Here is a 16,141-nt window from a genome sequence, read left to right as displayed (position 1 = left end):
TAATGCAAACTGAATTAAATATACTATATCTTCAGAGTTGTTTAGTGTTGCTGAGTGAAGGCAGCTAGATTATTTTTCAGACATTATATAAGTCTAAATGCCAGAAATAACCCACTAGCATTAATAAATTTCCATTGTATATAAATAATTTCACTCAGTAAATATTTTTGAGTTTTTTCCCCAATAATAACTAACATTTATTGAGCATGTATTTCCTCTGCACAAGGTACTGCTCTGTTTTACATGTATGGATAACCTTCAGAACTACCCTATTAGTCCTAGTGTTATTTTCTTCCAATTTTTGATGAGGCCACTATGGCACTGGAGAGGTTTATTGATTGGCTCTGGTAAGGGGGAAACAGGGAATGGCACCCAGTCTAGCTCAAGGGTGTGTGCTATTGACCTCTCCCCTCGCAGTGCCTCTCAAGGCCCTGCTCCAAGAATTAGTCACAGCAACCTTCAAGGAACTCAGGGACTAATGGAGATATAAAGCTGTACATAATTTAATTAAAATATAAGATACAGAACAGTAATATTGAACCTTTGACCTGTTACCAACCCCAAGATACTCATTGGACTGAGGCAGTTTGTTCAAATTATGGAAATTTGAGGAAAATTAAGGACAAGAATACAGAAGTTTTTGTTTTTATTTTAAAGCATGCATATTGATATTATGTTGTTGTGGGGCAGTTGAAATACTTGTTTTGGCCTTCTGGGAAGGAAACCCCCCTTAAAGCAATGTCCATCATCTCTTTAGGAGTGCTTTTGGCCTGAGCTGAGAGGTTTGCCTGTCATGGCAAGGTCTTTGGTGACAGTCCTGTCCCCTGCTTGAAGGCACTGTCCACTCATTACGACCACCTTTCCCCAGCAATACCATGGACCTCTGAGGGCTCCTCTGCTGAGCCACACGCATTTCACAAAGTTGCGGTGATTCTCTCCAGAGCATTTCTTCAGCGATGCGGTGTCGTATCTGCCAAAAGAGGGGGGGGCATTGTGGGACGAGTCGTGGAAAATTTTATGGAAAGATGCGGTAAAGAAATCTTTCCGTTTAACTGGAACCGATAGAGAATTACTCATTTTTTTGGAATGAAAGAGGAAGCAGTAGACCTTCGGGCTTGAAGACATATATTGATAAAGAAGTGGCATCTGGTGTTCTGTCAGATGGAGGGCGTGACTAGCAGTTTTGTGCATGAGCCTGGGGCAGAGTTGGTGGTTGGCTGGAGCCTCGGCGAGGAGCGGTACGTGGGCTTCAGACAACTGGCAGCCGCCATCAGCTCCTGGCCTGTGCTCTCTCCCCTTCTTCTTAGCCCTTTCTGCTGGCTTTTCTGAGTCTTCCCAACTGTGCTGTCCTATTTACAACACTCAGAGCTCTGTGTCTGGCGGGTTATTAATCCTTAACAGGCACAGCCTGTTTTCCATTTCATTAGTAGACTGTGGCATAGCTGCAGCCTCATGGATATTCTTGAAAAGGTTCATTTCTCTGGCACTTATTTTTGTCCTTGCTGAGAATGCTGTGTTTAGGAAAACATAATGAGAAAATTCTCTTTGGACTAATTTACTGAGAAACTGCATAAATCAAAACATGCATTCTTTGCTTAGATAACAAGGAAAGTTGCTCTTTTAAGCAAGAATAATCACTTTTATGAACACATAAGCAAAAGGCTATGCTTTGACTAGCGGTTGTTGTTAGCTTCTCTGAAAAATTATAATAGTTGAATTTGATGTAAGAGGTGTTAGAAATAGAACATGTGTCTCGGCTATGAATTTTGAGAATGTGATGTTTTCAGATGTTGAAATGTAAATGATCAGTGAGTGAGTCGAATGTGGATTTTGTTCATGTCTCTAGGGACATTCGGTAGCGAGATTGCTCCATGCTCTCTTTCTAGCAAGGGAGCATTAATCTGGGTGGTGGTGTGGTGTTTCCCTTTGTTGATTCATTCATTCGGACTATGGAAAGGTCAGAGAAGGGGAGGAGATTAAAGGAGAACTAAAGTTATATGAAAGATATTGTGTATCTCTAGTGCTTTCAGAAGTAAATCTTTTCTACGTAAGATTGGATCATGGAGGAAATAAACAAGAACAAATGGGGAGTATCTCCAACAACCTCTAAAAGGTCATCATAGAATCCATGGAGAGTTTTAAAAATGTGAACAGACACTTGCAAACTGTAAACATCATATTGACTGAACATCCGTCCATCCCTGCAGCCAGCATATGCTTGCTGAGTGCTTGCTTTGGGCCGGCTGCAGGGTGAGGTGGTGAGCCGCACAGAGGAGGGGGTCCCTACACCGAAGAAGGCCAGTCTGGGGCAAACAGGTTTTCATAGAGGCATGAATGGAGTAGCACCCTTTTCCTGAGAGAAGCAGAGAACCTCCAAAAGTGAGGCATGGTATGGACTTTTTAATGCTGTTGTTTATCTTTGCCGATGCTCTCTTACACCATACTGGTTATGTGTTCGTCTGCTTCGGCTTCTTGAATACTGACAACCGGTGGGATTTATTGATGACTTCCTGTGTTCCAGGCACTGTTGTAGGACTTACTGTGTGATCTCACTTACTGTTCACAGTGGCTTTGTGAAACAGGTGCTGTTCTAATCTCTGTTACAGGTGAGGAAACAGGGTTGGAGTAGTTAAGTACATGCCTGAGGGTCAGACAGTGGCCGAATCAGAATTCAACCGAGGCTTGGATGGCACCCAGTCTCTGCTTGTAACTCCTAGACTCTCATTTAAGAAGCATGTGGCCTGATAGAGCCTGACTCAGGTTTTGGTCAGGATAGTGTGTGAGAACGATTATGTGATCACTCAGAAAACTGGAAATGTTACCTAATTGTTTAAGTAAACGTATCCACAATTAAAAGGATTTCAAAGGTGGCAGTGGGGAATAGTGAATAAGGCAGTCCTCCTCCCTTTCCTCATCAGCTGGACCAGTCTGTCATAGGAAAAAACTGCCTCCATAGAGGGACTGGAGGCACATTGACATTCGTGTGTGAAGCTGATACGGAATTATTTGCCAGTAGAACAGGGTGTACCCTGATGAAATCCTCATGGTAGATAGTTGTGTGCCCCTGCATGAGTTGCTTCCTCTGCTCTCTGAGGAACTCCATCATGGTAAAGAGTTATGTATATGTGGATACGTGTGTGCCCCTGTGTACATGATACACAGAGGTAGTACAGGAGAAACTAGAGATGATGAGAAGCCTAATGAGAACCCACTTTCTCCGCAGAAGTTTGATCAGCACTGGTAACTTTTAAAACTGTATGAATGTTGTAAATTTAAGAAAAAGCAAACTGGCAAAGAGATTCAGTTATGGGTCGAAGCGTATTAGCTCTATGACAGGAGTATCTTGCTCGAAGACGATACTCAGATAAAGTCCATTGTCACAGATTAAAGCTGAAGGCATTCTTCGATATGGCGAGGTACTGTTTGCCCCCATACGACGTAACAGGACAGTCAGAGCTCATCATTGGACTCTGCCAAGAACTGGTAAAGCAATAGTGAGTAAGTTCCCTTTTTTAAGACTCAGTTTCTGCATCTGTAAAACGAGTGCTAGACAAGGAGCCAACTTCCCAGGGTTGTAGTAATTAAACAAGATTATGGAAGTAAAGCACTTAATGTGTGTAATGCAGTTAAGCCGTGGAAATTATGACATTGTTATCATCCTCGTTTTACAAGTGAGAAGACGGGGTCTCACAAGTTGTGTTCACTCTTGAGGAAGTAATGGATGGAGAGGCAGAGCACCTTTAGAACCAGGTTCCTGATTTCTGTCTGGGGGATTACCCATCACTCCTCGCATACTGTCACTTGAGCACACTTCATTTGCATTTTGTGGCATTGCATTTTTTTTTTTTTAAATCACCACCCACTTCAGGAACCAGCTGGCTTCCTTCTCTACCCCAGAGTAGGTGTAGAAATGTGAGGTGTGTATACCCATTTTACTTCTCTCAGGGTTCAAAAGAAGAGGGGGGTATAAGCATAAGATCATGGTGGGACTCCCTTGTTAGATCAGCCCGGCCCATTAGTAAATCTCTGCTGGGAAGGCTGTGCTCCCTTCCCCTACTTCAAGACAAGAGTTTGAAATTCCTCTCTGGCCCTAACAATCCAGAGAGGCAGACAGTTAGACAGTAAGGCTGATTTTGTTCTGCAGTCTCGCCTCTCTCTGAGCTGTCCAAGTTCATATGTAGGGATCTTAGAGCTATTCCTCCTTCATGTAGTCAACAGAGAGGGGAAGGGAATGATGTAAGAGTTCTAAACTATAGCTGTTACCTCTTGTGCGTAGTCGGGGATAGGCAGCCCCAAAGAATATTGTGGGTCTTACAGTGTGGGAGTGAGTGGGGTCAAGAACAGGCCTCTCATTTTCTTTACTTCATATCTGAGAAAAGCTGAGGATAGGTGTGTAGATAGTTCTTCAGTCATTGTAAAGCCAGGTGTTTAACTGTGAGTGAAACGTGATGGTTGCAGTATTTTTGGATTAGCGGCATACTATTTGTCCAAAAAAAAAAAGAATTATATTTAGATTTTTTTTCTTGCTGTTCACAAAACGCAAGGAGATAAATTTGTAATAGAAATACACAATATGAGGAAGAAAGAATAGAACAGAGTTAAAGATGACAATCTGAGGCTTAGTTAATATATTTCCTTTGTCAGAAACAAAGACTCAAGAATAACAGGAGGAACTGGTTGTATTTCTTATCTTTATTCATCAGAAGAGGGGGAGTTCATTGATAAATTTGGTTGTAAGCATGTTTATTATGAGGCCAGCCTGGGTCATTTATTTTTGTATGAAACAAGATAGGTGGAAGGCAAGCTCCACGTCTCTTGGGGGAACCACAGGGAGCAGGGCCTCTCCCCTTCCTCAGACCTGTGGCAGTTACTGTGTGGGCAGAAAACTGAAATTTAGCCAAGCAGATGCTGCCAGCTGGGTCCTCCATCAGAAGGAGTGATGTGAAGGCAGGTGACACTTGGTGTTTGCAGCCTCTGTGGAATTGGGATTGGGTGGGAGTTGGGCGGGTGTGGAAGTGGCTGAGGGGTCTGCAGAGTGAATGAAGGCCACAGCCCCAGGAGCCCCCCATCCAGTGTAGACTATGTCTGGGGAGGAGAGCTGGTTGGACCTTTCTTCCTGATGCAACCTGACTGCCCGGTCTTCCTACTGAGCTGAATGATGCCCTTGTAGTAAGTTGATTTCTGCTCAACTTTGAATTGGTTTTTGTTACTTATATCTGTAAACACTGATTAGTACAAATACTCCATAAAGGATTCCATGAGGTACTTGAAGGATTCTTGTTCAGAAGAGACAATGGTGATGGATTTTTCCTTAACATCATTACTTGAATAAAAATGAGTTAAAATAGCATGCCCATTCTCAATAAGATAAATGAAATAGTGGGCTCATTTTACTGAGCTGCATTGTTGCTGTGTGACATTGGGAAGGCATCATCTCTACTTGATTATTTAATAAATATTCCACAATTCTGATGTGGTCCTACAATATTTCCTTCTCTCTCATCATTCTCATCTTGTGAGGGGGTGGGGAGAGAAAAGGCATCCTTATCACCACCCAGGTCTTCAGGCCAAAAACCTGCAGACCATTCTTCAGTCCTTCTTTGATGTCACTCTCCGTCAGCTATCCATGCACAGCTTCCCTTGGAGGGATCACAGAAGTACTGTGACTGTTTTAGCCACCCAAATCCAAGTCACCATGATGTCTTTACTCTTATGAAACTACTTTTGCTCCAATTCGGTCCTCTTGAAATCTTCCCTCCACAAAACATTCTATTCTGAGTGATTGTTTTAAATTGTATATCAAACCATATCATTCTCCTATTTGAAGGTCCTCTGGTGCCCTCAGATCAAAAGTAACCTAACCAACTGAACTCATGACCATGGCCTACATAACAACATGACCAAACCCTACATAACACTTCCCCCACCTGCCTCTAGTGCATCCCCTCCCCTTGCTCATACACTCCACCATCACTGATCTTCCCCCACCAAACTTTCCCTACGAGTTTTCCCTACATTTGTGTTCTTCTTCCCATTTCCCAGAATGCTCTTCTCCTGTGTGGACAGAGCAGGCGTCTTCCTGACCTTGAGGGCTCTGCTCAAATGCTGCCACTACAGAAAGGCCCCTCCTCACACCTGCAACAGCCCCATCTTCTCTCTTAGGTCATACTGCAAGGAGTTTGTCATTATGTGAGGTTATCTAATTTATGTTTGCGCAATTGTGGCTTCTCCTAGAATATCATCTTCATGAGAGGGGACACCTTGTCTTTTTATTTTCCATTGTGTTTCCAGTGCCTAGGAAGATAATTAGGGCTTAATAGATGCTTGATAAATACTTGTTGAACAAATGAATGAAATAACTAATGATTGAAGTCACCTAAGTGTTTTAGGCCTAATTTGTCCCATGAGAAGCCTTCCTCATAGGATATTGTAAAGCTTAAGTGAGGTACTGTGCTTAGTACAGTACTTGATTATATAGTGAGAACTCCATAAATATTACTAGTTACTGTTTTTGTTATTGTTGGGTTAGCATTATATACATTTAAGTCAAAACATAAGGGAATGTTATTTATGTTTGTCTTTTGCATAGAGTGTAGAGCAGTATGAAGTTAGGTAAAATAAAGATTGTATTTTAGCTTACAATGTATCTGTGATAAGTTTTATAGACCACTATCAGAATCACTTGGTTTTCAAACTCTTCCCCCCTCTTCTAGGAGAAGGTATCTATCTGATTTTCTTGATGGAGAATAGACATGCATTGTTTAAAAATTTTCCCTGGGTGATTATCAACATTCCCACAATCACCTAGAGAGAGGAAGAGACACATAAGACACTAATATAATTTATCTAAGATCCAACAATTTCCAGTTTTAAGGAGACTTCCTAAAACCAGAGGGGCAGAGGAGCCGTTAGTTGGAGGAGTTCATTGTGTATTGAAGGCCTGAGATACAGAGGCTGCCCAGTTGTTCTGGAGCCTAGAGAGCTGAGGCCTAGGCAGAGGATGATACTGACTTAACACTGATTTAATAATTAGTGGCCTAGATTTCCTTTGCTTGGATAGCAGGTATGATCCCCAAGTGGATCCTGAGAGACCAGCCAGCAGTGCAGAGGGCACTGATAGAAGGGAAGCAAGCTAGATGGTCTTGATCCAAGTTGGTGTCCAGGCTCCTTTGAGATCCGAAACAGGGTTAACTACAGATTGATACATGTATTGCCTAGGATATCAAGTGTGCATTTGGATGTGGAGTCAGGAACATGGGGGAACTGCCTTCCTTGAGAGGGACAGCTGTTATAAAGGAAATGACACAGCCCTTGAGGACCCTGAGGCTGGAGAATCACATTGGGAAGCAGATCTACTCCATCTGTCCCATCAGGATCTCTCTGACCCACCGTTATCACCAGGCCTCCTAGGATGTCTTAAGCATTTCTCTCTTGGGGCTGATCGTTCTCGTAGATATGCACAGGCTCTGCCCTTGGACAGTACAGAGGGGATCCTGCAGTGATGGTTCCTCAATTCCAAAGATTTCATCAGATAGCGTCTGAACATCAAGTGCCAAGACACATTTGCTCTCAGAATATACTGAAACTGGGTCTGAGAAACAAAATATTGCGTACGATACATTTAGTCATACATATATGCATATGTAAATATATATAACATTCAATTAAATTTTGGAATTTTATGTTCTGTAGCCTGTCATTTTCATTAGAGGTGTGTTCTAATAAGAATGTTCTTCCCTTTTCCTTTTAATGTTTTAGTGCTGCCAACTGTCCCTATTCAGAAATCAATTTGAATAAAGACCGAATTTTCCCAGACCGCTTAAGTGGTGAGATGCCTCCGGCTAGTCCATCATTTCCAAGAAATAAAAGGGCAGACACAAATGAAATCTCTTCATCTCCTGAAATCAGGTAACTAAAGTGATAATATTAGTGTTGTTTAGAAGTACTCTGGTTGAAAGAGGTTTTCTATCTCAGATGTTTTATGTTCTCTGGTTATCTTTTCTCGGACATTATTGAAAATGTATTTGATTTAATGTAAAAGGATGATGAAGATCAGTAGTGGACTTAAAAAAATTAGGCAGAGGGTTTTTAAAAGCATATCTAATCAGACAGGCTTAATTCTTACTTGTTCCTCTTCTGCTTGAACTTTTTTGGTGTTAGGAGTTTAGAAATTCCAGTCATTTTACTTCATGCCAGTTCATATTTCTGTGAAGATTTTTGTGAAGAATATACATTACTTCTTTTTCATTCTAAATGCTTGCATATGTGTTATTCCTTTTAATTATTAAACTGTTAATTGCACTACATTTGACCCTTGAATGACATGGGGGGTTAAGGGTACTGACCCCCCAACACAGTGAAAACTCTAAGTACACCTTTTAAGTTCCCAAAAACTTAACAGCCTAATGTTGACTGAAAGCCTTACCGATAACATAAACAGTTGATTAACACATATTCTGTACATTATAGATATTATATATGGTTTTCTTACAATGAAGTAAGCTAGAGGAAAGAAAATGTTATTAAAATCATAAGGAAGAGAAAGTACATTTCCAGTAGTATATATAATTTATTGAAAAAAAAAATCTATGCATAAGTGGACCTGCTTAGTCCAAACCCATGTTGTTCAAGGGTCACCTGTATGAGCTCATTCAATTTTTATTTCACTTGTAGAGTTGAGTTGGAATGTTAAGCTCAGTGGATTATTAGGTAAAGAACTAGATTTTGTTTGATCTTTAAATAAAAATCCTGTGCCCTTCCAACAGCTGAGGATACTACTAAAAAAAAGCAGATTGGTAGAAAGGTATTCCTTAGTGCTTAGGTTTTGGGAGTTTCTTTTATGGAGTATTTTACTTATTTATTTATTTAAGATTTATTTATTCAGGGGCGCCTGGGTGGCTCAGTGGGTTAAAGCCTCTGCCTTCGGCTCAGGTCATGATCCCAGGGTCCTGGAATTGAGCCCCGCATCGGGCTCTCTGCTTGGCAGGGAGCCTGCTTCCTCCTCTCTCTTTGCCTGCTTCTCTGCCTACTTGTGATCTCTGTCAAATAAATAAATAAAAGATCTAAAAAAAAAAATGTATTTATTCATTTGAGAGAGAGAGAATGCATGCACATGTACGTGAGTAGGGGGATGGGCAGAGGAAGAGGGAGTCCCCAGCAGACTCTGCACTGAGTGCAGCGCCCACCTCAGGGGGATCCCAGAACCCTGAGATCATGACCCAAACTGAAATCAAGAGTTGGATGCTCAACCAACTGAGCCCCCAGGCACCCCTTTCATGAGTATTTTAAAACCTAAGGCAACACCATTCTCTATTTAAATATTTTATAACTTCCATCTTTATGGATGAGCCAGGTGGACATTTGAATTAATTAATCTGATTGTAAATTCATAGCAGTGCTATTGGAGTACTGGCATTTCAGGTCTCACTATCCTTTTTTTAAATTAATTAATTTATTTTTTAAAATTTATTTGACAGACAGAGATCACAAGTAGGCAGAGAGGCAGGCAGAGAGAGAGAAGGGAAGCAGGCTCCCTGCTGAGCAGGGCTCCATCCCAGGACCCTGGGATCATGATCTGAGCCGAAGGCAAAGGCTTAACTCACTGAGCCACCCAGGCGCCCCAGGCCTCACTATCCTTATAAAAAAGTTATTTTATCCTATGGATGAGGTGAGCTGTAACTTCTGTAATTATTAACCACAGGAAGATGATTTTTTTTTTTAACCCTTAAAACTATGACTAATGTAACGTAAACTCATTTTCCCCAACCCAGCCCTCCAAAATGAGGTCATACCATGTGAGGAAATTTACTTTAAGACAAATAAAGCACTAATTCATATAGTAATAATTATAGATACAGAGTTCATTGACTCTGACTCACAAGGTGGTAAGACTGCCTAGTGTTTAGATTTCAGAAGCCAAGATACTGTTTAAAATACCAACAGAAGACTCTGAGGAACAAGCAGGCCTATCTCACAGGCTTTTTTTACTCACCTTACCGGCTCCAGGCCAGACTCCCAGGGCCAGAGATTCCTCACAGCAGAATCTCCTTGGGATGATTTCCTAGGGTCTTCTTTAACACAAAATTTATGTAAAAAAAAAAAAAAGCTGTAGTGGATTTGACCATTCCAGTGACCTGTCTTCTCTGAGGTGTGGTCATGGTTCTTCATGTAATCACCCAGAATTTAGGGAACAACCACAGACATTTTTAGTTTTCTCTATAACCTATTACATATGTTTCACATCTAAATAGTTTTCTGTGTCATGCATTTTTCGCCCATACTCTCTTTTGAGTCAGTGAATTCTGACCTGTCATTACTTTGTGTGACTGAGTACTTGGACTTCTTTGTATTAAGGTCAGTTTCTTCAGGTGATCTGCTTTCATTTGGTACGTGGGTGTTCCATTATTCATGTTTTCAGAGACTCTTTGGATTTCTTCTTGCCTTCATCTTCCCAGATTTACTGTTTTTATTTTACTTTATTTTTATAACTGAAAAATAAACTGAAAGATTTGATTACTTACATGCAAAGGAAACATGAGGGAGATGATCAAAATAACCCCTCAATTTTTAAGGTGAACATTTTTTTCCTCACTGTATTTTTTACGCAGAAGTATATGTAAGAGATGATTGCAGACATTTTGATGTTGCAACCTAAATGCTTCCACACAATATGTTTCAAAATAACACAGATTCATTTACTCTTTAAAAATTCTAATTTCTTCCTTAATATTTTTAAAAATTGACTTAGGATTACCTTTTTCTACTGCAGGCAGTCACTGGTTCTCACAGTAATCCCAATGGCACTGGGTATTTTAGATATAAATGATCACGAGGTGCCAACATAGTAAATGGGAACAGATAAAAGAAAGGCTGTTAATGAAAAAATGTATCTGATGGCTTGATAATGGTTGATTTAAGGTAGAATTTACAGGGTAGAAGTTGGCTGGTTTCTCTGCTCTAAGGGAATCTGTGTGAACATATTTAATACTTTTTTCATTTCATAAGTAAATATAAAATTTTTGGATTGCTGATTTCTTTCACCTGGACTTAAGAAAGAAACTAGTAAGCTGTGCAAAGCTCTGAGAGCAGTGACTAATAATAAGCCCTCAGTAAATGTTAGTTTGTATTAACGGGGCAAGAAGAATAGGTTACCTATTTGTTGCATGGCATTCTTTTATTCTAGCAGAGCAAAGGAAAGGCTGGCCCATTTCTTTCTTTCCTTTTATTTTTTTAATTTATTTTTTCTCACTATAGCACGTACCCTCCCCAATATTCCTCAACCTGTCACCCCATCCCACCAACCCCTCCCCTCCAGCAACCTTTAGTTTGTTTCCTAAAATTAAGAGTCTTTTATGGTTTGTCTCTCTCTCTAGTTTGATCATGTTTTATTTTTTTAAATATAACATTAAAGACAGTTCTCACAATACCAGATTATGTTCTCTCTCCTTTTCTCGTAATTGTTATATACGTGGATAGAATTTTTTATTCAGATTTTAATGCATTTTCCTTGCATCTTTTGTAATAATTTACTAACTTTGGTAGCCAGACTCTACCAGATTTTTTGTTTGGGGTTTGTTTGTTTGTTTGTTTGTGGTTTTTTTTTTTTTTTTTTTTTGGTAATACACTTTAGGACAGCAAGAGACCATTTGTCCCCCCAGAAGTGGACCCTGAGACAAAGATTGAGTTGCAGGTGGTTTATTTGAGAGATGAGGAAGACCTCCGTGGGGGGGGTGAGGAAGTGAGCCGGGGAAGGGGAGACCACCCATGAAAGCTTTGTTGTCACACTGATTACCACTGTGGACAGCAGGGACACAGTCCTGCTGCGACCACTCTGGGAGTCTGTGTAAAACACACAGTCTCGAAGTTTGCCCACCGGGAGGCTGAAGGAGCAGAGCTATTTAAACAGCGGTTACCTTCAGTCCCAGAGTGAGGCTGCCAGGGGAGGAACACACAGTCATTTCCCTGCACATCAGCCCTGTTGCACACCGAGCAGCCGGAGCCCAGGTTAGTCCTTCAGGGAGGCGGAGTGGGAAAGACTGTGGAGCTGGCGCCATGGCTGGAAGGGGGTGCTGTCCAGCAGACACGGGCTGGGCATTGACCGCGGCTGCTCTGCCACCCGTCACCGCCCCCTCCTTCACCTGTTTCAAATGCCATAGGGTCCCCAGGCATTGCTTTTGATCTGGAAGCTGACACAGCCAGGCCAGATAAAGTAACAATGCAAGGAATGTGTATATCCTTTTCAGACCGGGACCGTTATTGTAAGGGCAAGTTGGCAGGCCACCTGCTCAGGCTGGGTGTGGAGACAACTAATGTTCCACGGCAGTAGCTCCTAGACTTTGCATCAGAGTCCCAGGGACCTTCTGAGAATTCAGATTTGGGGGCCCGGGCCAGCCCCACCAGAATATTCCAGACTAGAACCCAAGAGTATGCATTTGAAAATTTGTTTGTCCCTGCTTGACACTTGCAGTGATTCTCCATTACTCTTGAGATGGAGACCGTAATTCTGAGCCTGGCCTGGAAGGTCCTGTGTTCTCTGGCCCCTCTTGCCCATCTCTGCCAGGCTCGTTTTTAAACTTAATGCTTTAACCACTGTGGTTCTCAGTCATCCTTTGCTCTCTGCCTAAAGCCTCCAGGTCTGTCGTCTCCTAGCTCATCTCTCATTTTGCAGGCTTCAAGTTCATATCATTCCCTTGGGGAAGCTTTATCTGATCTGCTGGAGTGTAGTTCAGGTTCCTCATTATGCTCCTTCACAGCACACAGCCCGATGACGCTGTCAGTTTCAGTTATATACTTCTGAGTCTGTGTACTTTGCTTGACAGTAAGTTCCATAAAGGCTGGGGCTACATCTTCTCTGGTTCTCTGAGACACCCCAACACAGAACATGCTACCTGGCACCCAGTAAGGATGCAAGGTGACCTCAAAACATCCACCAGCCTTCAAAGGAGACAGATCAGTTATATAATCTAAGAGGCAACTGCTGTATGAACTTTTTGTTCTGGTGAAACAGCTACATTCTTCAATGTTGTAAGGTCTCCACACTGGGTATCTATTAAATGACTAGATGAACCCCCAATACTGGCATACATACTAGCACTCTTTTATAAATTTGGCAGTGCTTCTCAAAATGCTGTTGTTTTAATTCCTGTCCCACATAGGAAATGCTACCTTTTTCATTCTCTACAGGAAATGAAATTTTCATTTCATATACCACAGAAATGACAGCATTTATAGGGCAAAGGGAGTGAATGGGGCCGCCTCTTATGACCAGATGGGGGCACTTGTAAGCAGGGACTCAGGGTATCCTGGCTGGTAAGCTGCGCCCCACATTAAGATGGCTTCCCTGTGAGTCCTTTTATAGCTGTGTTAAATATTTTTTTTTAATATTTTATTTATTTATTTGACAGACAGAGATCACAAGTAGGCAGAGAGGCAGACAGAGAGAGAGAGAGAGAGAGGGAAGCAGGCTCCCTGCTGAGCAGAGAGCCCGACATGGGGCTCGATCCCAGGACCCTGAAATCATGACCTGAGCTGAAGGCAGCGGCTTAACCCACTGAGCCACCCAGGCACCCCAGCTGTGTTAAATATTTTGATCTGTTTTCCTACAGCAGTACATCAAACCCAAAAGGATGGTGGGGTTATGTGAATTCCTGATGTGTATTTAGATAGAAATGTGAGTCTGTAATCCTTTTCCAGTTAGCCCGTGATTCCTCAGACGTGTAGGGAGTGTCTGCGTTGTGCCTAGTGTTCTCGTTGAGATGTTTCCCTCACTTGGGAGAGCGACAGCAGTGTCCCTGCCCTCACAGCACTCCTCGCCACAAGATAGTGAGTCAGGGGCTTTCCCAGTCCAGTCAGGGGCCAACTTTTCCCGGGGACTGGGACCTGAAGTCTCTGCATGTCTACCACTGAGTAAAAGTATGTGTGTATTTCCTCTACATCTTAATAAACCTGGGTTTCAAACTTTGTTTTGCATCAGACTCATCAGATGTTTGTTAAAATGCAGCTTTCAAAGTACCATCTCCAGAGTTAACAGATTCAGGAAGTATAAGGTGCATCCCAGTTCATTTTTAACAAGCGCCCCCAGGAGATGGATGCAAGTGATCTTGACACTAGGCTTAGAGAATTATTATTCAGTATAAAGACCCCTCTCTAGAGTAATAATTCACAGTGTGTTACCCATCAGAGAACATCGGCATCTATCCCACATAGGCTCATTTTCGTGAAATCTACCCTACAGCTGCTTGTAATTGTGTTTCTAAATTAGGTGCTATCTCTATTAAAAATCGTGGAATGCTCTAAGCTCCCATGTTGTTTAAGCCTGCTTAGACATAACCACAGAAACACAGTAAAACATGTTTTAAATATCTGCTAAATGCTTGTGTTACTTTGCAGGGCAAAAGCCCATTGCTAATCTAAAGCCAGTGAAAAATTTCAGTCTGTTCAGCTCATTAGAGGCCATTAAAATGGCTTCTCAAGTTGTAGGACCAGTGTTTCTGCTCAGAATTACAGAGAGCAGTTGTAGGAATTGCAACTATTAATCTGATTTATATTTCTAGGATGAATCCGATTTGCCAGTCACTCCAAGAGCTAGTCTGCACACTTGAGAAGGGCTCTATTAAACAGATGGAACACAAGCTAATAGAAATATGAAACTATAAGCATACAAAAATCTCTTTACTTTGCAGAACTGCAAGATCAAAGAGAGTAACATTAATTTAGAGCCAGAAGTTCTAAAAGATTACAAATGCTAATTAAGAATCTTTTGGAACTTTGTTTTGCCTTTTGAGGCTTTCTGAGCCTGAGGGTTTGTTGTTGGAATTGGAGAAAGTCCCTTTTGATGACTAGGCATTACCTGCCCTGTAAAGCCTGTTTCCTCTGTCAGCAGGCTGCCAGATACGGATCAGGAGTGGTGCAAGTTTAAAAATATTCCAGCTTCTGGGAACCTGAGTCAAATCTGTGTGGTTGTTTGTGTGCACTAAAGAGAAGTTCAGTTTTAGTTAAAACACTCACAGTTCTTTTTTTTGTTTTTGTTTTTAAGATTTTATTTATTTATTTGACAGAGAGCAGGATCACAAGTAGGCAGAGAGGCAGACAGAGGGAGAGGGGGAAGCAGGCTCCCCGCTGAGCAGTGAGCCCAATGCGGGCCTCAACCCCAGGACCCCAGGATCATGACTTGAGCCAAAGGCAGAGGCCCAACCCACTGAGCCACCCAGGTGCCCCAACACTCACAGTTCTTATGCCGACCACTAGAACACCAAGGGAATCATTCAAGTGTTAAGGAAGCGATGACTCTGTTGTTGTATGTCTGTGAAGTCGGGGGAACAATACTGAACTGGGTTTTATTTTATTCCCTTGAACAGCACTAATTCCTGACTCAGATGACTCTTATATATAGTAGAAAAGCAACAACATCTGTTTACTTTTCTTCGACAACGTAAAAGCTGTGCAGTCTTGCTCTTCTTATAATATGTGGTCTTTGTTCCCCAACGCTCACCTCATTGGTTAGGGCTTTACATTTTATAAGAGGATTGATCAGTTAATTGCTGAATTAGTTTTTCTGGGGGTCTTTCCTTGGCATTTGATAATATCCACTGTTTTGTCTCATTGTATTACTTTTCTTCATTAACATATGTTCCTTATGCTAAATGCTAATTTATATTGGGCTTATTAATCAAAATCTTTTATTTTTAGACATTAGATAAATAGTAAACCATGTCTCCCTCCCTTAGGCCGTGTTTATGAAGACAATATTAAAACCACTGCTAGGGGGGCGCCTGGGTGGCTCAGTGGGTTAAGCCGCTGCCTTTGGCTCGGGTCATGATCTCAGGGTCCTGGGATCGAGTCCCGCATTGGGCTCTCTGCTCAGTGGGGAGCCTGCTTCCTCCTCTCTCTAACTGCCTCTCTGCCTACTTGTGATCTCTCTCTGTCAAATAAATAAATAAAAATCTTAAAAAAAAAAAACCACTGCTAGGGGTGGCTGGGTAGCTCAGTCAGTTAAGCATCTGACTCTTGATTTTGGCTCAGGATTTGATCTCAGAGCTGTGATCTCGGGGTCCTGAGATTGAGCCCCATGTGGGGCTCTGTGCTCAGTGGGGAGTCTGCCTGTCTCTCTCTCTCTGCCTCTGCCCCCACATGCATGCACTTG

The 16,141-nt window shown here is 41.9% G+C and overlaps 1 protein-coding gene across 8 annotated transcripts in view; it reads left to right on the top strand.

The window, feature by feature from the left end:
* L3MBTL3 (L3MBTL histone methyl-lysine binding protein 3) overlaps positions 1 to 16,141 on the top strand; it is a 110,743-nt gene that overhangs the window by 71,044 nt on the left and 23,558 nt on the right. For all 8 annotated transcript variants that reach the window (XM_004740187.3, XM_004740185.3, XM_045066374.1 and 5 more), the window contains one exon: positions 7,759 to 7,908. In XM_004740187.3, the coding sequence (XP_004740244.1) occupies positions 7,759 to 7,908 (150 nt within the window). The remainder of the gene's footprint in view (positions 1 to 7,758; positions 7,909 to 16,141) is intronic.

The sequence above is a fragment of the Mustela putorius genome, unplaced genomic scaffold (assembly GCF_011764305.1).
Source record: "Mustela putorius furo isolate JIRA1106 unplaced genomic scaffold, ASM1176430v1.1 tig00003863_pilon_pilon_pilon, whole genome shotgun sequence".
NCBI classification, from domain to species: domain Eukaryota; kingdom Metazoa; phylum Chordata; class Mammalia; order Carnivora; family Mustelidae; genus Mustela; species Mustela putorius.
This window is presented reverse-complemented; position numbering and strand designations above follow the sequence as displayed.